Genomic DNA, 26,131 nt, shown 5'->3' on the forward strand with positions numbered 1-26,131 from the left:
TCATGCGCTGGAAGAAGAAAGTGTTTCAAACACATATATAAGAAGTATTTGAACTCATGACAATTCTACATCAGACTGAGTTGATATACATGAGTTGTTTAAGGAAGCTAAATATCTTAATATTTTCCCTGGTCAAAATTGTTGACAAAATGTTCACAATATAAAAATAACAAATAATTTTAACCATCCAGTTACTTATAAAGTACAAAATTTTTAATAGTGGAATTACTATTTTAATATGAATTGAAACATTTTGTTCAATAGAGAGACTAGTAACATCTTTGGCAAAACTAAAAAATGATTTCAAATATTTCAATGGATGTATGATTTCTGGATAATTCATACTAATATGTAATTTATGATCTAACTGAAAATGATATTTCTTTGGCTTAGGAAAAGAATGATATGTTCACATTCCATAATCACAGAGAAGGGTATGTAACTTCCTTGACAAATCTTTAACATTTATCTCACAGTCACTCTTTTGGTAACGACTAGTACAAACAACAAATTAATAATTGCAAGACTCACCACTGCATCAGTTAGGATCAATAAACTCTATCAGACGGCAATGGTCGAAATTGTTGTGAAGTGATATCATGTCCAATTCTGAACTGAAACAATGCAAGATTAAATTGGCGTATGTTATATGTTTATTTTACCTTTACACTCATTAAGTCAAAATAAATAAATATACAAAGTCTAATGCTATTTCCTGAAGATCATACTGAAAGAGAGTGACACCAATAAAATAACTGTAACAGTATGTTGCTTATTGTAAATTCTCCACTCTACTCGTATTTAAAAAAGTTACTTAGAAAAATAGGAAGAAGTTTACAGAATATTTCTACAGCAATTATATAAATTACATAGTTATTAAAATTTAATATGAAACACTTGCTTTTCTAGTTAACTACATTACATTCATAAACTAGCACAGATGAAAACAGATTGATAGTATACATTACCTGATGCAAGTGAGATCCTGCTTGTATCGAACTAGTCTCTTTTTCAATTTCACAAATGAATAAAAGTATGCCTCAAGTTGAACATCCAATTTTTCACAGAGTATATAACAAAGAGATGGTGCTGCTTGTTCTCTTACAAATGGGCCACAAATACTGAGCTCTCGTAATGATTTACGACCACAATGATATAAAAACTCTATTATAACATCAGCGGTCACATTGCAGTAATCTAATTCAAGACGACGTAAGTTTGGATACGCAGAAGAATTTGCAAATGCGTTATTGAATAACTCAATATTAAAAAGAGGTGAGCCAGAGAGAGAAAGTTCTTCCAAATCTTGATTAGACAGCAGCCATTCCAAATATTCTGATGGAAAATCACTGTCTCCAGAATTAGAGCCAAATAGAAGTCTGCGAAGCCCAGGAAATGGCTTTGAAAGAGTCAAATCTTCAGGGATAATAAATGATTCTTCCAAATAAGAGTTGTAGTATAAACCTAAGCTTACTAAATTAGGGCAGAGGTGTTCAATCAGCTGCATATCAACAGAAACAATTCCCTCCAGTGTGAAAGCATACAGATTTCTGCCACGAGCTTCTAAAATTGGCACAATACTACAAGCAAACAGATTTATAGCAGCTGAAGCAGGGTCATCCCACCCTTTGTGTGTACTGTCACCACAGCACTGGACATCTAGCTCTGTCAAATATTGAAGTTTCGCTAAAGGTGCGAGTGAGTCAGCTGGAGCACTGGCATCAACTTCAACACGGACTCGTTCAATAGCTGGACATGATGAAACAACTACAGCTAACATTCCAGGATTATCCTTCTTTGATATCTCAAACTCAATGTCTCTCAACTGATATGACATCATAGTAGAAGACAAGAGACTCGACTCTACACGTACCAACCAAGTTCGAGAGGAATGCATTTTATAGAGCCCACGCACTACCTCTGGATGATGTAAGCTACGCAGCTGAGGGTTGTGTTTTAAAACAAGACATATGCCTGATGCTGTAACCTCTGTGTCCCTTATGTCGAGCTCTGTGAGAGTATTTATATGCTTCAAATGCCCCAGTGCTTTGTCATTGAGAACACATGATCGTAATCCAAGAAACCTGAAATTCAGGGAAAATGTGTTACTGTTAATATGTATTATTTTATTACTGATATCGCACTACAACACAATAAACATGAGAAGGAGCTATACCTGAGATTTGGGCAATGATTCCGGATATACTTCAGTGTGGTGCTGTTAATATGTGCCATTGTCACAAAGTTAAGTTTCAAACAAGGTGCTATTGTTTTGAGACATGGGAGAGCTTCATATACATTCTTGATGTCAAGGTACTTCAGGTTCTGCAACAAAATTTAAAATGGTTATGATTTATTGAAATTAGACAGAACTCAGTAAATAGTGACGTGTGAGAATAACAAGCCTGAAATATTAAATATAGCATTTAATATACATTGATACGTTACATTTGACTACACTAAAATATAAGCAGATATCAATCACTTCCAGAAATATTACAATCCAAAATATACACACATTATTACAGTTTACTCACCCTACATGTTGCAGCAATGTGGAGGAGGCTTGCCTTCTCTGTGTAATCTGTTATTGCAAGTCTACTGATGTGTTCAGTTATAAACAGTCTCCACTTTTCCTGATGCTCCAGCCAGAAGTTATACCTGTCAGGTAGACTATGAATGCGCACATAAGTGTCCAGCAGTTCTTGCTCCAATGATGCAGCTACAAGACAAAGGAGGAAAATAATCTACCAAATGTAATACTGCAGCACAAATGTAATACCACAAATCATTAATTATATTCATCTGGAATTTTTTTAAGGTCAGTGCCTCTGCTTCCATAAATTATGATTAAGAGGATGCACTTTCTAGTGAAATATAGGCTTTCATTTTCTTTTTTTTTTAAAAAAAAGCTAGAAGGGGGCCACTTTTATTCATATTAATTACATGCCTCTATGAACATCTGACAATATAGCACATTCTAACAAAACTGTTGCATTTGTCAATAAGAACTCTTGGAATCATAACAACAAAAAAATCTTTCTGGACTAAATTGTACATCATATGTGAAATGCCAGACATCTCACTAGAAGTCAGTTTAGTACTGGTAGGTAAACTGTATGACCTTCTCACTCTAATCTTACAAAATTTGACTCCTTTTGTTTTTACTTTTGGAATCCATATTCAGGGCTTAATTTTACTTGCCAAGCTCACTGACTGGGGGAACCCAACCACCAGCTTAAATACGGCAGAAGCTGACATCAGTGGGATTTCTACATTTCACGAACAATAGTCACACCAATACAGAATCAATTTAATGTCAAAAATGTTTGTGTTAAATTGTAATAAATGACCAATGACCACCTCCTGTCATGCTGTGTATACATCATTGCACGGAATTCATTTTATAACAAGTAAAAATTTACAAAAACAATGAATAAAAGCTATTAAACATGCATATGCAAAACAGAGTCACTCATTACTATTATTACTACTTGTGTCTTGTCAATTCATCTATGCTTTGAGAGGAAAGTTTAATCTCATCTTACAATCTCAGTGCAGAAACCAGCTGATAAACATCACAATTTTAAAAGATCTTTTAGAATAGCAGAAATTACAGTATTTGTGCAATGCGTACATTTGACAGTTGATTGTGGTCATCTTCATGCTGCTGCAACCTCCCTTAATTTTGGTTAATCATTTTATCTGAAATTTATTTCAATTTAACATCTACTAGCCATCCTCTGATTTGTCTCCACTTCTAAACAGCACCATATCATCCTCCTTCCCATCTAAATAGTTTCAGTTTCCCAATCCTAATATCTCCTTTCCTCCATATTTGTCAACTTTCTCACTGTTAGTTCAATTATTACTTGCCTCCAGTAATAGAAGTCATAACCAAGAAAGTGCTTTTCATATCTGCGCATGTTATATCTGAAGCAGGACTGTGGCCAAAAGTTTAGCAACCCTTCAATAATCTATAGTCAGACACTTAATTACATTATATTATGTATTTTCATCATTCCACTATGAAATATGCTAGACAGTTTAGTCGTAGAGATTGCTAGTGAATGTTCTCCTTGCACACTGTTGGCTTTCTTGGTTAATTATTTTATATGGAATGGTTGGATGGGAGACCGAGGGTTAAGTTCAGCACCCTAACTGGAAACGTTTTTCTTCCACAGTGGTCAATGGCATCTTCATTTTGCAAATTGAGAGAGTTATGTATAAGTATATCTGTAAAGCGCAGTCAACTGTAATGGGTGTGTACAGATTGTAGAGTCATGTTGGCACTGTATCATGTTGAAAGAAGGAAGAGGATGACATCAAATACTAGTACATAGAAAACTCTTCAATAGTACCAAGAGCAATGTCAAGCTTAGCATCTCCTTACAATGGACAGATCACCATCAACAGTTTCACATGCCTTCCTTCTGTGAGAGACTTTGGAGATGTTGAGAATATAAACCAAGACATTGGAACTGAGTATGGTAATCCCTAACTGTACACCATGACCCTCCCCTTCCCTCCCCTCCCCTCGCCAATAATAGGGATGAAAATTATTTGCTGCCAGTACTCAAACCAGTAACTTCTGAGTTGAGCTCCACTACACAAATGAGTATCGGAGCCTTCAGCTATGTGAACAGGCCCAATGTGTTGCAGTGATGAAACATGCAACTGAATTCCTGCTAAATTTCATAATGATAATAGAGGAAAAACAGGAATCAATGAGGAAAAGATAAAGATGTAAAGCAATTTGCAAAGCAGATTGATTTTTCTTAAGATAGACAATTCTGTTCTGAAATGAAATATAGTTCAGGCTTCAATTAGCAATGAGATATGCCACTTGACAAATACTGATAGACTCCGCAAGATCAAAGCCAAGACAATGGCAACAACATTCCTGTCTGGGTAACACTTTAGTGTAACCATCTTAGATTTGTTGAAAAGTTCTCTGGTTCCTAGCTGGGTGGTGAAGTTAAATACTATTGTGTCTCAATGAGAGTCATATTCATCATCTTCTGCTGAAGTGTCAACATACTGCAGATGTCGCCATATTTATAAACGAGAGGCACCCCTCCTCTTGGGTGTGAGTGCCATAGAGTTGCACACAACTTGCAGGTTGATAGCCCTCAACCTCATTAACAAGATTACTTCAATTGATTCCTTTATTATTCTGTCCTAATAACCAATGGCTTGGCACAACAACATAGATTTCTCAAAATCAAACAAATGTTTCATTTAGGCTGTGCTCTGCTACCACTGATTTCTCTGTGTGTCTCAGACGTATACATCTAATACGTACGTAGCAGTTTTTTAGAAATCATTAATATCAGTCATTTACATAGGGAAGAATTCCTTCAGTTCAAATTGCACTGTTACTTCATTATTGAATTAAATCACAATGAAGATGGATTTTATATTGATACAACTTAGAAGTTTATTGTGCTTCATTTCTGCAAAGACTATTAGAACAGAGAACTTAAAATTTGTGTGTGTTTCAGCAGTTCTGATGCTCTCTGAACAGAATGAAAGTTTTGTTATTGTTATAATTAGTTTGATGTGGATGGTGTCATCCCCATCCTCCAAGACAGAATCAACAGACAGGTTGATTGCTCTTTACACTAAGTAGTTCAAAGCAGGTAAGAAACAAGGAGCTAATCACTTGAAGATACATGGCAAGGAATTCGGTGCCAGCTGAAACTGGAGTGGACTATTAGCAAATGGAAACATCTGTCAGTTAAGATGTAGTGCAGCTCTTGCAGCTTTGTGCTAGAGAGAGGGAGAGGGAGAGGGAGGGGGAGGGGGAGGGGGAGAGGGAGGGGGGGGGGGAGAGAGAGAGAGAGAGAGAGAGAGAGGGAGAGAGAGAGGGAGGGGGAGAGGGAGGGGGGGAGAGGGAGAGGGAGAGGGAGAGGGAGAGGGAGAGGGAGGAGGGAGAGGGAGGAGGGAGAGGGAGGAGGGAGAGGGAGGAGGGAGAGGGAGGAGGGAGAGGGAGGAGGGAGAGGGAGGAGGAGAGGGAGGAGGGAGAGGGGAGGAGGGAGAGGGAGGAGGGATGAGGGAGGAGGGATGAGGGAGGAGGGATGAGGGAGGAGGGATGAGGGAGGAGGGATGAGGGAGGAGGGATGAGGGAGGAGGGATGAGGGAGGAGGGATGAGGGATGAGGGAGGAGGGATGAGGGAGGAGGGATGAGGGAGGAGGGATGAGGGATGAGGGATGAGGGAGGAGGGAGGAGGGGAGGAGGGAGGAGGGAGGAGGGAGGAGGGAGGAGGGAGGAGGGAGGAGGGAGGAGGGAGGATGGAGGAGGGAGGAGGGAGGATGGAGAGGGAGGAGGGAGGAGGGAGGAGGGAGAGGGAGGAGGGAGAGGGAGGAGGGAGAGGGAGGAGGGAGAGGGAGGAGGGAGAGGGAGGAGGGAGAGGGAGGAGGGAGAGGGAGGAGGGAGAGGGAGGAGGGAGAGGGAGGAGGGAGAGGAGGAGGGAGAGGGAGGAGGGAGAGGGAGGAGGGAGAGGGAGGAGGGAGAGGGAGGAGGGAGAGGGAGGAGGGAGAGGGAGGAGGGAGAGGGAGGAGGGAGAGGGAGGAGGGAGAGGGAGGAGGGAGGGGAGAGGGAGGAGGGAGAGGGAGGAGGGAGAGGGAGGAGGGAGAGGGAGGAGGGAGAGGGAGGAGGGAGAGGGAGGAGGGAGAGGGAGGAGGGAGAGGGAGGAGGGAGAGGGAGGAGGGAGAGGGAGGAGGGAGAGGGAGGAGGGAGAGGGAGGAGGGAGAGGGAGGAGGGAGAGGGAGGAGGGAGAGGGAGGAGGGAGGAGGGAGGAGGGAGGAGGGAGGAGGGAGGAGGGAGAGGGAGGAGGGAGGAGGGAGAGGGAGGAGGGAGAGGGAGGAGGGGGGGGAGGAGGGGGGGGAGGAGGGGGGGCGGGAACTTAATTATGTTTATTAAGGAGGAAGATGATGATAATACCAACGATAACAATTATTTTGTGTGGCTCAGTGGCATGGTACAAGTCTTTCAATTAGACACTATTTTGGCGACTTGTATGTCCCTAACTTACCTACAGTTTAATGTGGACTCCAAACCAGGTGTAGTTTCTGATTACTCCTCACATTGTTTAAAGGTGACAGCTAATTTAAAATGAAGACTGAAAATCTAAGGCATGACCAAAAATTCAATTCCTCATCCTCTCGGTTTCCAGATACACGCTTTACTGGTAGACAACCAGGGCTGACATGCATATACACAGATGAGCCAAAACATTGTGACCACCTGCTTAATAGCTTGTTTGTCTGTCTTTGGAGTGACATACATCACTGATTCTGCATATCAGGGATCTGACAGTTTGTTGGTAGGTCAGTGTAGGTATGTTGCATTAGGTGTCTACACACAGGTTATGTAATTCGTGTAAATAATGGGCTGCTGATTTGTGTATGTGGTAATGGCATTTTACAGCAACCCAGATGTGTTCTGCAGGATTTACATCAGGTGAACTTTGTCATCAAGACATCAACATCGTGAGTTCACTATAATGCTCCTCAAACCACTGTAGCATGGTTCTGGCTCTGGGGCACGCACAACTGTACTGGTGAAAGATGACATCCCCGTTGGGGGAGAAATCCCGCATGAAGCGATGCAGGTGGTTTGCAGCTGTCAGCGTGTCTTGAATTACTACCACAGTACCTATGCAAGCACATGAGAATGTCTCCCATAGCATAATACTGGTCCTACGAGCATGCATTTGTGGCACACGGCACATTCTGAACCACTGTTCACCTCAATGACAGCATTTGTAGGGACAACTACATAGTGTAGCAAAAATGTGATTTACCAGAACACCCAACATGTTTTGATTGATCAATGGTCGAATCCCGATGGGTCCCGTCGCCACTGCAATCGAAATTGTTGACGTCGTTGGGTCAACATATGAACACATAGGGGTGGTCTGCTGCAGAGCTCAATTTTCAAGAACGTGTGAGGGGGGGGGGGGGGGGGGTAATTTCTTAATATTTTTACATCAAATTTTGATCACCTTTGAATTATTCTTCATTGACCACAACACGCTTCTTCAAATGATCTTTCCATTGGCCAAAACAGTTTTTAAATTCACTTATCAGGATGTTCTTTATGCCTTCCAGCAATTTCTGTTTTATCTCATACACAGTGGCAAAATGTTTTCCTTTCAAGTCCCTTTTGAGTCTGGGGAACAAAAAGAAATCACGGTGGACTAGATCCGGTGAGGAGGGGAGGGGGGGGGAGGGGGGGGGGGGGAGATGGACAATGGGTGCCATGTAGTTTTTGGTCAAAAACTGCTTTATGGAGAGGTGATGTGGGTCAGCACATGGTGAGAACCATTTGCCTGTGTGCCAAAGATCTGGCCTTTTCTTCTGGATACTCTCCCTCACACTTTTCAAAACCTCCAAGTAGAATACCTGGTTGACAGTCTGACCCAGGGGAACAAACTCTGCGTGCGCAACACCTCTGCAATCAAGAAACAAATGAGCATTGTCTTGAAGTTTGACTTCACTTGGTGAGGTTTTTTGGGAAGCCGTTTGTCTTCCACTGCTTTGTTTCGGGGTTGTATCTGCAGCACCACAATCCATCACCACTAATCACCTTGGAAATAATTCAGGGTCTTCTTTGAGCTGATTTTGAAGCTCAAAGCATGACTGAAGTCTATACTCCCTTTGCTCCTCTGTGAGGAGGTGAGGGACAAATTTGACTGCACCCCTTCTCATGTGCAAATCTTCAGATAAAATCCTCTGAATTGAACTGCACGATATTCCAGACATCTCACAGAGCTGATTAATGGTTCAGCAACGGTCTTTATGAACGAGGGCATTGATTTTATCGACATTTTCATCACTTCTTGATGTTCAGCGGCGCCCTGAACGGGGTTGGTCTTCAACTGACATTTCTCCATTCTAAAACATGAAAACCACTCATAATGTCTGGTTTTGCTTAGGACAGCATCCCCATAAGCAATCTTAAGCATTACAATAGTTTCCACAGCCAATTTCTACAACAGGAAACAAAATTTCACAGCCGTGCACTGCTCTCGACAATCTGAAATCACGTTTTTGCTGAAATGGAAAAAGTTATTTTACTAAAAAAACTCTCACAGTCGAACCAATGCACTCCAAGCAACACAACTTTGCACATTGTCTTAGGTCGTGTGACCGTAAAAGACACCTGGTCTAACAATGGGTTCTGCCACTCCCCTCCCCCCCCCCCCCCCCACCGCAGCACAATTCCCATTACTTTTCGGTCTCCCCCCCCCCCCCTCGTATGACGAACGGTACGTACTAGCAATGTACTCTTTTGGCAGAGATACCACAGATCACCATCTATCCTACTTTGTACAGCAGACAAGCCTCCAAACCCCATGTTCGTGAAGAGTCGGGGATATCCAAACATTTAGCACCTACTGGTAGTTCCAATGTGCTAACGCTTCCTGTACATGCTCACGACAGTAGTATGTGAACATTTCGGCCAGCTTTACTGTTTTTGAGATATATTCATAGGCTCTGCATAATAATAATTTGACCTTTGTCAAAGTCACTTATCAAAATGGATTTCCCCATTTGCAGCCCATATCTTCGCTATGTCATTGTCTCCTCCATTTACATACTTTTGTTACTGTGTCACATGCCCGCAACACCACTAGGCTGCATCAAGCATCGTGGCGGGCAGTGATAGATTTTGATTAGTGAGTTTGAGATTATCTAAATATGTGATGTAAATGGCTGTATCTTTTGATTGCATGGACTCAGAAGCTTAAATTTTTTACTCTGTCAAGGCACTATAGACCTTCATATTTGACATAGATTTCACATTAATGCATAAAAGATGTCTGAACAGAACAGATGGACAACAAAGTGATCCTATAAGGGTTCCATTTTTACTGACTGAGGTAAAAAGATTCAAAAATCTATTTAGAAGTGCACATCATATATGTCTCAACCGATAACATTGCTCAGCTAGTCTTTGCTCTTCTTTACAAAGTGTAGAATACAGATTTGACTGATGGCTTTAAGGGATCAAACTGCTGGACCACTGGTCCCTCTAATCTATGAAAATCAAACTAATAAAATTATTCTAAAAGGAATGATATGGGTAGCCATATCAACACTTAGCACGTTCATCTAAAAAAAAAAAAAAAAAAAAACCACAGTGGAGTACTGCATGCTGGGGAGAATACGCAAACTGAAAGCAGCTTAAGACTATGTACAATTTACTTTCATATCATTTCTGGCAGCTACATGCGTGCATCTCTGTTAACATAAACACCCATTCATGTATGTTACTCACATGTAATTTCTTCACTAAGGACATCTACCTTCATGTGTCCACTCAGGAAGCTATTCAGATCATGAAGGAGAAAACAAAGGGAATACAAGCCAATTGTGTAAGAAAGCACTGTGTTTGGTTTGCTGATCACACTGGGATAGCTGCAACTCTGACAACAAAATGAGTAGAATGCCACATGTGCTATCAGATACCCTTAAAATATGGGAATTAGAAGTGAGCAAATGGTAAGCAAAAGTAATGGTGGGGCAAAGAAAAATTTGGGAGAAGTTAAAGCTAACATAAAAAATGATTGCACCAGAAGTGATTCAGAAATAATCAGGTGAAACAATTTTGTTGTCTTTGCACTATAGTCCAGAGGACAAAGTATGCTTAATGCGAGTAAAAAGTAGTATTGGATTGGTAAAACAGGCATTTATGTCTAAGAAAAACATATGAACTAGAAAATATATGAACACAGATAGAAAATCCATTGCAAAATGATTTTTGTGGAGCACACTGCTATACAGAAGTGACAACTGGGCTCGGTAAATTGGAAAGGAATCAACTTGAATCTTCTGCTTCTGACTTGTGGATAAGGTGGACAATGATAAGAACAAATGGTACATGAAGGAAAACCAAACCCATCTTAAGGGAAGTAAATGAAGAGAGCAGATTATTAAAGGAAATGAAGAGAGACAAATGAAATGTACTGGAAATATCATCACACAACACTTTCATCATTAATATTCTTGAAGGGAAAGTTCTGGGAAAGAAAGGAAGAAGATGGGCAAGGGCATGGACAACCTCTGGTGACCCATGGGCCTGATTCACAAACTTACTCGAGCTTGAGGGCTGTCTCGTCACAACACAATAACAATGCTCTTTGCACATGAAATCAAAACATAACGTCCGTAAAAATTTTTATGGGGTAATCGACTGATATGAATAGCACTACCCATTTCTCAACATGGCATGCTAACAAATTATGCCTCAAAACCTGTATTTTTGACAGTACATTCACTTTTGTTCACCCCAACTTTCTTTACTTACGACATTTTTACAATAGCCTTCTCAAAAATTTCTGTTGCAAAATTCTGAAATACCTCACTCTCTCTCCCACAAATTCCTTCTGTGGGCAAGACTGAAGTCAATCGTGGGCCAGATCTGGCCCACAGGCCACTGGTTGTCCATCCATGGCCTAGGACGAATTGTTTGGAATTCATGAATAAGATGACAGGTTGTGATAATTCAACGGAACTGAAATGAACAGCCAACTGTAGAAGAGAATGGTTGCACTAACAAGCTGTCAACCTTCAGATGTGTATGGAAGCTTTTTCATTTATGGTTTATCTCTTATGATTTTCCAGGACACAATGTGTGTGGTACACTGCCCTTATTTAATGCAGTTCCATGGTTCAAATCATATTTTGATGTATCACAATTTTTAATCTCAGTTCAGTTTGTTGGCAATTATTTAATTTGTTTTATCAAATTAGCCATGTGAGGTATGTGTTTGTTTCTGTGTGTTTCTAGTTCTGTTATGCAATGTGATGATGACTGCGTTATAAAACATGGATATAGGAAATCTTAAAATGAGCAAAAAATCACCCTGGTAAGGCATTCTTTTGTATCTACATCTCTCTCTGACCCCGGACTTGTTCAACCATACATGTGTCTAAAATCTAAACATACACTGAAAACTATGCAGTCAAAAGAGAGGCTGGTTGCTCTTTACAACCAGTTGGTTGCACAAGAAAAGATCACTGAGCCAATCACTTAGAGATGTCTTGGAAGTATTCATTGAGAAATATTTTGAAATACCTTGTGAATTCATTATCACCTAAAGAAAATAGTCCACAGCTGAAATTGGGGATGGACAATTGGCAAATGACTAGACAAGACTATGCACTAAGCAATATGTTACACAGTGAGGAACAGCAGATGAACAGAATCACAGTTCTGCAACACTGCACACACACACACACACACACACACACACACACACACTGAAAGCAAGACTTGTTCTAAAAATATTTGATGCTATTTTAACTTGTGATGTGTATTTTCACTCTTGTACGGTTTTCTGACATCTGTAAATCAAATTCAAATTAACAGGCAATGCCTTTATGTTGTTGTGATCTTTAGTCTGAAGACTGGTCTACAGGCACTCCTGTCAACCAGTTCCGTCTTTTAGTCAAGTTGTGCCATAAATTTCTTTCTTCCCCAAATATGATGCAGCGTGTGCTCATTAGTTACACCACTTACCCATATAACCTTAAGCATTCTCCTGTAGCACCATATTTCAAGCCATGTTTCAGTTCTGCACAAGGCTACACTCAAGACAAGTATCTTCAGAAGAGACTTCCAAAACCTTAAATTTATGTCAACACTTTCTTCTTCTTCTTTTATTTTTAGAAAGGCCTTGGCCATCATCAGTTATTTTGTTGACCAAATAGCACAACCCACCTACTACTTCCTAGTCTACTACCTTCAGCATTACCTGATTCAATTAGACTACATTAAATGCCCTTGTTTTACATTTGTTGTTGCTCATCTTATAACCTCTTTTCTAGGCACTATCCTTTTCATGCAACTGATTTTCCGGGTCCTTTACTGTCTCTAAAAAACTTATGATACCAGCAAACCTCAAAATTTTTACTACTTCTTACTGAACTTTTGATTACCTCTCAAAATTTCTCCTAGGGTTGGTTTCTGTTTTCTTTTTCAACAACACACATTTTTGTTGAGCACAAATTATTTATGACTACATCACAGAAAGTTACAGGTCATGTCTCTTCTGGAAGCATGGTAAACAAAATGGATGACTTCTGGTGGTGAATTATTCATTGTCAATACAGTGCTCTGGAAGTGTGTTGAATAACTCACACATCAGTGCTGGAGAACATAATTTATTAAAATAGTTCTGTGGCAGTCACAACTGTCAGCACATACCTTCTTTGGAATTGGAATTATTACATTCTTCTTCAATTGTGAGGGTATTTTGCCCTGTCCCATACATACTGCACAACAGATAGAATAGTTTTGTCACGGCTGGCTCTCCCAAATATCTCAATAATTCTAATGGATTGTCATTTACACTAAGGGCATTGTTGTTTTGAATGTTCAGTCAAATTCTTCTCGCAGTATCCTATCTCCAAACTCATCATCTATGTCCTCTTCTCTTTCTATAATACTGCCTACAAAATAAATTTCCCTTGTAGAGCCCCGCCATATATTCCTTACACCTTTCAGTTCTCCCTTCTTTGCTTAGTACTGTTTTTTCCATCTGAGCTCTTGGTATTCATACCGCAGCTCTGTCCTCCAAAGGTCTCTTTTAATCTTCCTGTATGTGCCACCTATGATTCCCCCAGGTAAGCATGCTTCTGCATCCCTGCATTTCTTATCTAACCATTGCTGTTCTGACAGTTTGCATGTTCTGTCAATCTCACATTTAAACATCGGTATTCCTTTTTGCTTGCTTCATTTGCTGCATTTTTTGTTTCTTCTTTCGAAAATTAGATCAAGCGTCTCCTGTGTTATCCAATGATTTTAACTGGGAGTTTGTCTTTCTACGTAATACCTTGCAAGGCTCTCCATTTGTCTACTACTGTGTTTTATACCCTTTTCCAGTCAATTGTTGCCTAATTTTTCAGAATGTTCAGAGCTGGTAAAAAAAAAAGAGAGAGAAGAAGGACTCTCTGCCGCACAACACCTTCACTCAATAACGTTTGGGCTATATACAGTACCCAATTAACAGGAAACATCTGCTGCTGAAAGGTTTTGCACTGAAATAACTCTAATTACTTCTCACACTTCACAGTTCACATTTTTTTTTAATACAGTGCTTATGTTTTAAGCATTATAACAAGTGAATACATGGAAAAAAATTACCACACAATTATATATTTGTTTCATTCTAGTTAACAGTTGCAGTCATCACAGTAACTGACATTGCGTACCTTTTGTAACAGGAGACAAGACGATAAAAGGCCAAAATTTAAAGACGATATATTGCCTGCCATTTATCTAAACTGTATGTAGTCGTAGGGGTTCCGCTTTGCCAAAAAGTAGCTCATGGTGTTAAACCAAAGAGAAGCCATAACTCATCAGACAATATTACGACTAGAGATTTTTTGTTGCTGAGAGAAGTGTTTTTTCGGGAGGCCTCACATATACTACAGTCTGTAGTACCCTTATTAAAATCTTTTGACCCATGTGTGCTTAAAATCATTACAATATTTTAAATGTCCTCTTCCTCTCCCCACAGATTCCATTAACATTTGGTGATTTCTGAAACATACTATAAGTGATGAAGTTAAGTCCAGTGGCAATTGATAAGTCACTGCAGCAAAGGCTGGCTGAGCTGGACACTACACAACAAAACTCAAATTTTATCCTAAAACTGGCCATGTTCATCTCTTAAGCAAAATAAGAGGAAAGTCCTCGTTTAAAGCTATATTTTATCTCTTATCAAACTATATAATGAATTCTGTTCAATGTTGTGTATACTTAAAAGGAGGGGGGGAGGGGGCAGGATGGAGATTACAAGTGGTGTAGTGATTCGAGAATTTCTGTGCAAATTCTAGAACCACTCAGCTTTCTACCATCTCGAACACACAATATTCTAGATACGAGTGTGGGATGGGAAAATTCTACCTACTACATGTTACATGCTTGTGTGTGCAGCTTTAAAATCACCCACAGGAAGGAAGTAGACGCGGCGGTTGTATGGCATCAACAAGTACCTGTCAGGCAATCCACAGAGGTTTTAATGTGTATGTAACAAAGAACCATGGAGTTTTTATGCCGCTTTGTGCTTATTGTGTCATTGACTACTGTTATTCAAAACAAAAACAGTTGAAAAGTGCTCTTGTAGAATCTTGACTCAGCCTTGGTAGAGCCAAGACGTATTTTCTGATTCATTTAAAGAAAGTCATGGCAGTCAAGCCAACTTTCCTTTAACTGTAACTCATTTTGTTTCTAATGTTCAACGGTATGAGATACTTATACAAAGTTGCATATGTATGTAGAAAGTGTGAATTATGTTCCGCATGAAAGCCAAAATAACTGACGAGAAGGAAAGCTTGTATGTCTACTCATTTTATACGTAGAAAGAGGCTTAAAAGTTGCTGCGCCTAGCGCTATTCAACGGAGAAGAAGACAAGAGATTTTCCAGCAGTCGACTATCCTGTAAAGAAGAGGGGCTGCAAAATTCCAAGTAAGTCACCTCATAAAGAAGTGGAAGGTGATTTGAGGAAATAAATCAGTATAACCCACACCTACACTTTAAGTCGCGGAACATTAGAGTGAAGCAGCAGTGGTTCTCACCAGAATTTGAAGCAATGCATAAATGGTGAAGAGGCTCTACATGGAGAAGACTATGTTGTACAGTTTGGGAAATAAATGCATTTTATGTAAAATGTTATGAATGACAATGAATTGAAACCTACTTAAAGAATGCATTCTGTCTCAAATCTTGCAAATCTAAATCAAATATGAATTTTGGTCAAAGCCAAGACAAGTTTTAAAGCTTTGTTTGGCAGACAATACCAACATTAAAAAAACCACTTCCGAGTAGCAATCCCTCATATTGATATCAAGTGACATTGTTTCGTGAAGATTTATAAAACTTCAATCAAAGTGAGACAGTGAGTGATGTATTCTGCAAAACAATGCAGGATGAAGTACACTTTGTATGCTTCAGGAGTTGGGTTTTGATGGAAAACAATAGTTCACATGGTTTTACACACAGTGATTGTGAATCAAGTTGTTTGTGGCCTAATCATATGACAGTAAAGAAATATTTTGACATAGGCCTAAATTGATTACAATACACACCGACAAGTGTACATATTTTGTTTGGGTCATACACAGGCTACATAAAACTAAAGCAGACTGTCAAATCCCTATGTCTTGCTCTTCAAATGCTGCAGAGCTGTGGCGAACTGTACTCTGAGTTTTGTAGCCAAGGAGGAACTTCACTAACAGTAATATGTGAAATAAATTAGAAAAATACGCAAGCATTTCTGGACCACATAGCTATCCAAGAGCATTATTCCGCAAAGTAGAATAATAAGCCTTCACATGGTAAAAGCCACTGCCAGTGCAGAAAGCTATAGCATCTCCAGAAGGGTGTTTATTACCAATGGTAGAGAGAGGCATCAAAAAATGGTTTAAGATTATTACCACATCCAAGTATTGCATCACAAGCTGTATTTCATATTTATTCATCATGTGCATGATACAGCTTCTGATAATCTTACAATAATAAGATTTTGCATTAAAAATTACACATTACATTTAGATTTTACATTAAAAATAATGATTTATATTTTGAATACCAGTATAGTTTCCTTCTACCTCATAAACATAACTGTTAATAGGTTCAGTAGACAACTCTCAAAGTAACTATGTTGGCGATCTCTACTATATTGGTACTTACATAATCTAGTTTATTCTAAATCTATATTACTCCTGTTTCTTGTTCCACAAAAGTGGGTGGCACTTCTGTCTGTTAAAAGTGCCTGGCTGCTTTTCACTGAGGCATGGCAAGCTTTAATACATAGGGAAGGTGCAGTTAGTATTTTTAGTTCTGGTTGGAATGAATTTCAGTCTGTAATGCTTGTTATTTTTATCACTGCTCTTTTGCTTTTGCGACATAAACGTTTTCCCACCATAATAGTTGTCCCATATGATATTTATGTTTGTCAAGTGTGATTGTAAGAAAGCACAATATTCAGACAGAAGCTGTTCTTCACTAACACAGGCTTTTAATTTGCACAATAAGAAAATCATTTGTGATTGTTTATGCATAATTGCTCTGGGTGTGCACTGCATTTCAAATATAGGTCCAAATTGATTCCTACTAGTCTGAGAGATTCACACCCATTTACTTTTTCAGTCAGTTTATACAAAAAATTAGTATTTATAGAGACAGTTTAGGTGAAAAAAGTATTTAGATTCAGTTTTGCTTTTATTTTTATGTCACCATAGTGCAGACTTGTCACTGTTTCCCTTTTCACTTTTCATATATTGGGTTTATTTATTACTAGGGTTGTACCATCAGTATACATTACCACCATAGTAACTGGTACAGAATTCGATCTACAATTATTTACTGTGACAACTCATTTCCTGTCTAAAATACCATTTGATTAATGACAGTTTGTCCTCCTTGACGTCATGTTTTTCAAATTTAGGTATTAGGCTACCATGTGATAGTGTGTCAAATTCTTTACTCAGATCAAGGAGCACAACATGGGCAAATGAACAGATTTTGAAACATCTGAGAAAATCCGTAACTACAGACTTCACAGCTTCAATAACAGATAGTCTTTCAGCCATTGAACAAAGAGATTAGATTGGGTATCCGATTAATGAGGGAATTTTGGGTATCTGATTAATGAGGGAATTAGTATATTTCATCAAAATATACAAGGTATTAGAGATAAAGTTAGTGAACTGCTTATAGATGTTGACTCTGAAATTATTGGTATATCTGAACACTTCTTAAATAAGGAGATAATTCAGAGGCTTCCTTTACCAGGATACAGGTTGGCTGGCAGCTTTTCTAGGAGCTCTTTGCGGTGTGGGGGAGTAGCCATGTATGTGAAAAACGGTATCCCATTTGAGTCAATTGATGTTTCAAAGTACTGCACTGAAAAGGTGTCTGAATGTTGTGCAGGTGTGGTTAAATTCAGTGGAGCTAAACTTCTTACTGTTGTTATTTATAGATCCCCAGACTCCGATTTCACAACATTTTTGCTAAAGCTAGAGGAGGTTCTTGGTTCACTTTATAGGAAATACAAAAAGTTAGTGATATGTGGTGACTTCAATATTAATTGTATAAGTGATTGTGCAAGGAAAAGGATGCTGGTAGACCTCCTTAATTCATATAATCTTATGCAAACCGTATTCTTTCCAACGAGAGTGCAAGGGAACAGTAGAACAACCATAGACAATATTTTTGTTCATTCATCATTATTAGAAGGGCATTCTGTTAGGAAAAAGGTGAATGGCCTTTCAGATCATGATGCACAGATTTTAAGTCTAAAAGATTTTTGTGCTGCAACACATGTTAAATATAGTTACCAACTTTTTAGGAAAGCTGATCCAGTTGCTGTACAGACTTTTGTAAACCTTATCAAGGAACAAGAGTGGCAAGATGTTTATAGTGCTGATACAGTAGACGATAAATATAACGCTTTCCTCAAGACTTTTCTCGTGCTCTTTGAAAGTTGCTTTCCGTTAGAACGTTCAAAACAGGGTACTAGCACAAACAGGCAGCCTGGGTGGCTGACTAAAGGGATAAGAATATCTTGTAGAACAAAGTGGCAATTATATCAAAACGTCAGAAACAGTCAAAATCTAAATGCAGCAGCCCATTACAAACAGTATTGTAAGGTGCTTAAAAAAGTTATTAGGAAGGCAAAAAAGTATGTGGTATGCAGATAGAATAGCTAAGTCTCAGGATAAAATTAAAACCATATGGTCACTCGTAAAGGAAGTGGCTGGTCTGCAGAGACAGGTCGAGAATATAGAATCAGTGCGTAGTGGGGATGTCCGTGTTACTGATAAGTCACAAATATGTACAGTACTTAATAATCCCTTTCTGAATATAGCAGGTGAACTAAATAGAAACCTAGTCCCAACAGGGAATCATATAGCGCTCTTAGAAAAAAGTGTTCCGAGACTGTTACCTGAAATGCTCCTCCATGATACTGACAAGAGGGAGATTGAGTTAATAATTAAATCACTAAAGACCAAGAACTCTCATGGATATGACGGGGTATCTAGCAGAATACTGAAGTATTGTTCCACGTATGTTAGCTCAGTACTTAGCCATATCTGTAAATTTTCCTTTAGGAGTGGTCGGTTTCCTGACCGATTAAAGTACTCGGTAGTGAAGCCACTTTATAAAAAGGGAGACAGGGATAATGTTGACAATTATAGACCTATTTCTATGCCATCGGTGTTTGCTAAAGTTATCGAGAGGGTTGTATATACAAGGTTACTGCAGCATTTAAATTCACATAATTTGCTGTCAAATGTACAGTTTGGTTTTAGAAATGGCTTAACAACTGAAAATGCTATAGTCTCTTTTCTCTGTGAGGTTTTGGACGGATTAAATAAAAGGCTTTTGACTGTGTTGACCACAAAATATTACTGCAGAAGTTGGAACATTATGGAGTAAGGGGAGTAGCTTACAATTGGTTCGCCTCCTACTTTAAGAACAGAAAGCAGAAGGTAATCCTCCGCAATATTGAGAGTGGTAATGATGTTCAGTCCCAATGGGGCACTGTTAAATGGGGCGTTCCCCAAGGGTCGGTGCTGGGGCCACTGCTGTTTCTTATTTATGTAAATGATATGCCTTCTAGTATTACAGGTGATTCAAAAATATTTCTGTTTGCTGATGACACCACCTTGGTAGTGAAGGATCTTGTGTGTAATATTGAAACATTATCAAATAATGTAGTTCATGATATAAGTTCGTGGCTTGTGGAAAATAATTTGATGCTAAATCACAGTAAGACTCAGTTTTTACAGTTTCTAACCCACAATTCAACAAGAACTGACATTTTAATCAGACAGAATGGGCATGTTATAAGCGAGACGGAACAGTTCAAGTTCCTAGGCGTACGGATAGATAGTAAGCTGTTGTGGAAAGCCCATGTTCAGGATCTTGTTCAGAAACTAAATGCCGCTTTATTTACCATTAGAACAGTATCTGAAATAAGTGACATTTCAACACGAAAAGTAGTATACTTCGCATATTTTCATATGCTTATGTCATATGGTATTATTTTTTGGGGTAATTCTTCTGATTCAAAAAGGGTATTTTTGGCTAAAAAACAGGCTGTTCGAGCTATGTATGGTGTAAGTTCGAAAACCTCTTGTCGACCCCTATTCAATAGTCTGGGAATTTTGACATTGCCCTCACAGTATGTATTTTCTTTAATGTCGTTTGTTGTTAGCAATATTAGCTTATTCCCAAGAGTTAGCAGCTTTCACTCAGTTAATACTAGGCAGAAATCAAATCTGCATGTGGAATGCACTTCCTTGACTCTTGTGCAGAAAGGAGTGCAGTATTCTGCTGCATCCATTTTCAATAAGCTACCACAAGAACTCAAAAATCTTAGCAGTAGCCCAAACACTTTTAAGTCTAAACTGAAGAGTTTCCTCATGGCTCACTCCTTCTATTCTGTCGAGGAGCTCCTGGAAGAGCTAAAAAATTAAGCAAATTCCATTGTTACATTCTTGATTTTCTTTATTTAAACTAACGACTTGTCGCCTGAATATGTTTCTTATATTTCATTTTATCTGTTTCTACAATCGTGTTATAATTTCATGTATTGACTCGTTCCATGACCATGAAGACTTCTCCTAAATGTGGTCCCACGGAACAATTAAAAAAAAAAAAAAAAAAAAAAAAAAAAAAAAAAAAAAAAAAAAAAAAAAAAAAAGAAGATTATTATTCTCAAAGTAGTTACTTGGTTGCTCTTTCACACAGTGTTCTGTGACTATACATATTATGAGAATAATAAACTGGGACAAAAACTGGGAATTTCATGTCATCAGGGACTTTTCTAACTTCAAACATGCAGTTTGTAAGTTACGTCAGGAGCCACCATAAGTTAATATCATTATGTTTTTGAATAAGTCTGACAAACCTAAAAGATATCCTCACTATGTCAGTTATCAAGTTTGCATAAAATTCAGTATACAATGTAGCAACTAACAACAGTCCACTTGAAATAACTTACAAGTTATTTTTATCTATTTCCAGTGTAGCAGGTTTTCCATGACCCGTGCAGTTCATCAAGAAGTTGTGTAATACCTCAGGTGAGATTGGTGTCACTTGTGTGGTTCTTTGTCTCCTTGCTATGCTGTCCACTACCTTCATTTGTCTTTAGAACACTCATCAGTAACAGGGAACAAAAGGTGTCACCAGTTGCGCTGGAGAATGTGGGATGGACTCTTCAACATTCCAATTGACTGTATTTTTAATATGATATGCTGATTCATGAACACTGTTCCAATTTCCTAACATATCTGTACAGCACCCAGAGCAGGTTAATGCAGCTTTGACAGCTTATCAGTTTGAATTTCTAGTCACCAAGTTTAAAATAATGCATTTTAAAGAAATATTCATATTCAACTATTTTTGTGGAGATTCTTATATTTTATGTGATTCACTGTGATACTGTGTTAGCTAATTCATTTACTTACAATAATGTTTCAATTTCTACCATTACTAGTTTTTAGCAGTCAATATGTCAACTGTTGAAGTAAGATTGGACCTTGTTTATGTAACTGGTAATTAGACTGCCATATTACTTTCTCATAAAACTACAAAAAACCAAATTTCCTGCTAATGCTTACTTGCAAGAGGCAAATTTCAGCACTGCCAATGACATTTTGGAGGGGGGGATTGAGACTGTCGTGTGGATGGAGGGAGATGTTTTCGCCTCGTGAACGTATGGACTCGGTATCCATCCCATCTCTTTGTAGGTCTATAGCTTTCTCATGTGAAATTTTGTTTTGATACAGCTAAAATAACTTTTTCAGACCTTCAAGCTTCTTATTGCCTCTGAATGATGTCTAGTACCCTTTTTAAAGATCAATATACTGCAAGATCTGGCAGATGGATAATTTTCATTAATGAACAACTGCACAGGGGAATCTGAAATCAATGAACTACATATACTGGTGCTACAATACATTTGGTTTAGATTTAATAATAAAATCAGATCAGTCAACGGAAGCATGCAATTCCACCAGTCTGCTTTAACCCGTGACGTAATAATGGTGTGGTGTGCGACATAACTAAGGCCCGGAGTTTATGAGTTGGTTGCGTTTGTAGATGTTATATTGTTGTATCTGCCTTGTGGCAGTGGATGTGGACATACTGAGTTTAACATGTGGTATTGGGTTTATTTGAGTTTTGGCGCTAACTTTGTTTTGAGTTTAGATACTTGTAGCACTAGCTTGGGTTGTGGAAGTGTTTTCAGTGAGTTACTAAGGTTTTTTGTTTATGTGTTAAGTGTTTTTGTTAGGTTTGATTAGTTTGGTGTTTGTTGTGCGGAAAGAAGTCTAATTAGGCTACTTTTACTGATTTTTTGTTAGGTATGGTTAGAACAGTGAAGTTCCCAAGTGTATCATTACAATCTGAGATGGGTGACGATATGATGTCTGACACAGTCTTATTGCTGAATATGTTGTCACATTTGTGGCAACAACATGCAGTTGACGAGAGTTCCAATGACCCGGACCAAGGACATGAATATGTGGCGTTGTCAGTGTGTGTGTGTGTGTGTGTGTGTGTGTGTGTGTGTGTGTGTGTAACCTAGGTTGTATTGCCTTGCCGGATGCTTTTGTTGGTAAGTAATTTTTGTTTTAAATTTATTTTCTACCAATTGTGATGTTTTGGGTGTTTTTTATTTATGTTAGGTTGGTAGTGTTTTAACAGATGTAATGATTATGGTATATTCCGGTTTTTGAGATGTTGGTTCCACTTTTCTGAGATGTAGATGCTGATTTTTTGGTGTCGATAGCTATGGTTGAGCCATATAGCTCAGGGGAAATGTCTGGTTCCTGTGGTTCAATTAGTGTAGTGGAATGTTGTAATTTAAATTTTTGTATGTTATTTGTTTTTTTTCTTCTTGTATGTTTAGCTTGTTCCCGCCCAATTTTCCATGGATATCCTGTTTAGTTTCATCTTTTTTTTTTTTTGGTGTAGATGTTATTGTGACAGTTTTATTTTTGTCCATGTTTGTTGACGTGTGTGTGTGTACTATAATTGTCGTCATTTGGTGCATGTTGAAGTAGCCATTTCTGCCGTACTGATGATGCTATGGGTCAAAGGCAGGCGGAATCTGAAGCTTCTGCAATCCTAGCATAAAGACAATTGTTTATTGGCACGTGCTTAGTTGGGCAGTTAGCAATATTTGGACTATATAAACCATTTAAAGAAAACATCAATAATGAGGTCCTCAAACTCCACAGATTTATGTCTTACCAGCCTACACTCTCTGTAACTAACAGGGGTATTATTAACATTCATTTTACTTGTTAATACTTACCTGCATGAGACAAAATTTCAGTACTGCCAATGACATTTTGGGATGGAGGGGAATGTCAGGGAGAGAGGGAGGAGGTAGTTTTCGCCTCCCGAAACCGAAACTTAAATAAAATCAAAATTGAAACCATGTAATACTCCGTACGTGGTTGTATCTTATCATGATGGAATGTAACGCTTGTCTGATAACAGAGTACCGAGTGTTTTGAGAGATTTAGACATTGCTTTTGCTTCAGATTTTTGTGTCCAATATAAAGACAATATTGTATCACTTGTTAGGGCAGTAATGCAGTTGTCCACAACAACTTGTTGCACTCTGGCACACATAAACTTTAGGCTTAACTACTACTCAATTTTTTACCACAGTCCGATCTTCTGCTTTCACATTTGCTGGCTTGGCCAACTACATACCTAACTGTGACATTCCAACCTAATTAAACTTTGAGCCGCACTACAGATCAGTCTGTCGCCACAACCAGGATTTCAGGGGTGTGAGCTCCAGTACGTGACTTTAGCTTTAAATTCTGATATAAGAACAATTTCTTGAGCGATACTCTTATTATGGAGTTTATTGCAAAATATACAAAATAACAGAAGGATAACCTCATCAAATTACACAAAGTCTGCATAATAATAATAATAATAATAATTTGTTTCTTTTTCCCTTTATTGTACACAGAGCTCCCCATACTGCATTCATCCTAATCAAGGCTACTCTTTCAAAGACAACATACTGATTTAAAAATTCGTTAGAGCCAATAAAAACTCTTAACATGCATACTGCTGGATTAAAGTAGTTCTACATGTGTGGATTTATAAAATTTGAACAATAGTTCAGAATAAAATAAATTTCCTGCTTTTAATCATCCCACATTAATTAAAATGTCATTACATGGCGTCTTTTTCATGACATATTCTATAAAATAGGTCAGCTACTTTTCCTGAATAGAAGAACACAGCCTCTGAGAAAAACTTCATTGTTTAACAAATTGCATGAGTAAATTATAGAATTGGCAAGTTTTACATTGTGTCTACCTACTCACTCGGCACCATATTTAACTCAAGATATAAATTTCTGTCATTTAGTTTACTACAAGTAGAATCGCTGAAGTGTGAAACATTTCTATTGTTACCAGGAGTTTAAACCATTTACAGCGGACACTATGTGCTCACCGTGCATATTTCCGCTACAACGTACAACGAGTATTAATAAACAATTTTGTCGCATCTTTACGCTACAACGTATAACGAGTCTTAAGGGACAATTTTTCAGTACTTACGCAAGACGCTAAATGGGCTGTATTTCTTCCCATTTTTGTCATGGTCCTTCTTCAGTTTCAACCAAAAGTTGACATTACACACAATGCTATTCAGACATATGTTATAAAGGTTCTGAACTCTGTACGTGGGCATTTTGATACTCCTGCAAGAGTTGAAACAACTTTTATTGAACATATATGGTTAATAAATGGTACTATTTTCAAAAACATGAATTGAGCCTCCCACTCTACACAGGTGACGCTAACAAACGCCGACAAATACTTTTCCAGAACAATATATACATTTACGTACATTTACTTATATTACCAGAACTGATACTCTTCTCGTGGGCAGGTAAAGCACTCTCAAACTTAAATAAACTCCATTTTAATAACACTACACTGCTTTACGTCGTATTTGAATATCGATTTGTTTACAACCTACATCTTCACCCACACGCCAAAGACCCACTGCTAACAGTCGACTCCACATACTACTGCCACAGCTAATGCGACAAGTAAAATCATATTGTCGTGATCTTACTGAACAGTCGCACTTCGAAGAGCGAGCAAGTTCACTTATAATTCTTTCCAATGGCAATAGGCACCAATAACTCGGCGCAAAACAGATTCACATAGTAGAATATTTCTACTGTTTCGGTATTATAGATATATTTTACTAATTCCATACGCCATAAATGTTAATTTAAATACTTGCATGCAATACGATTCTCATAACTGATGACAACGTAATCGGAACTGCTGTTTAGGGCACAAACAAAACGCCATAGGGAGCTTTCTGGGACGCATAATTAATGACAAATTGTTCGGCAGCATTACTACGTGATAGAGAAGGCCTTTGCTATGAGTATAAGAGTGACAGAAAACCTTTCTTGTTATAAATGTACCAGTCAGCTATACACTTGTGTAGTCCTTAGGAGGAGTCCATATGTTTCACCTGAAGAAGAGCAGATTTTGGTAATGCAATGTAAAAGGTGGGAAAATGGTCAGATTTTTCGGAGTGTGTGTGTGTTTTCATTTACAAAATAAAATGACGACATGCACATCCCAAACGTCTGTACTGATAACGAGTCGGTGGTGGTAACTTCCTCTTGGAAACATTGATATAAAAGCCACTGACAGTTTACTATCGATATGCAAAATACAGGCCCAGGGCAACTAGAAATAATCAGGTAGGTATACTCGGAGGGAGGTTCGTATTGCTAGTGGTTAATCATTAAAAACTTGGCTTCAGATAAAGCACGGTTTAAACCGAGTTTGAAAGACGTTTTGATAGACAACTTATTCTATTCTACAGATGAATATCTTAATAGGGACAGTTAGATAAGCTTAAGTAGAAATGTCTGTTAGATTTCATTTTTGACAACACTTGGTCACAACAGTCAAGATTAGGTATTTTGTGTATGATAAGTTTACTAAAAGTGCATAACAATGTTTCATTCTGACAGTGTATTAATTCTGTAAGTGTTAGCAGTTCCAGTATTCACGTATATTGGAGAATCTCCT

The 26,131-nt window shown here is 38.4% G+C and overlaps 1 protein-coding gene across 2 annotated transcripts; it reads right to left on the bottom strand.

The window, feature by feature from the left end:
* Positions 1-264: 264 nt before the first annotated feature.
* On the bottom strand, positions 265-25,056 carry LOC124795311. 2 transcript variants are annotated; one of them, XM_047259281.1, is made up of 6 exons: positions 24,918-25,056; positions 24,626-24,768; positions 2,538-2,722; positions 2,177-2,325; positions 969-2,084; positions 265-609 (listed from the first exon to the last, which is right to left on the bottom strand). In XM_047259281.1, coding segments are annotated over exons 1-6 (1,656 nt in total). In that variant the 5' UTR covers positions 24,920-25,056; the 3' UTR covers positions 265-548. The 2 variants fall into 2 exon arrangements, with proteins under 2 accessions (XP_047115237.1, XP_047115236.1); XM_047259280.1 differs by having other exon boundaries at positions 265-614.
* Between the last annotated feature and the right edge of the window lie 1,075 nt (positions 25,057-26,131).

The sequence above is a fragment of the Schistocerca piceifrons genome, chromosome 4 (genome assembly GCF_021461385.2).
Source record: "Schistocerca piceifrons isolate TAMUIC-IGC-003096 chromosome 4, iqSchPice1.1, whole genome shotgun sequence".
Taxonomy (NCBI): Eukaryota; Metazoa; Arthropoda; class Insecta; order Orthoptera; family Acrididae; genus Schistocerca; species Schistocerca piceifrons.

What these genes read in the sequence shown, in the direction of transcription:
- LOC124795311 (XM_047259280.1), bottom strand. An exon ending in AATCATTGCCCAAATCTCAG is followed by an intron (nt 2,085 to 2,176) that starts GTATAGCTCCTT and finishes CCTGAATTTCAG; the next exon opens with GTTTCTTGGATTACGATCAT. An exon ending in CAGGATCTCACTTGCATCAG is followed by an intron (nt 615 to 968) that starts GTAATGTATACT and finishes GCATTGTTTCAG; the next exon opens with TTCAGAATTGGACATGATAT.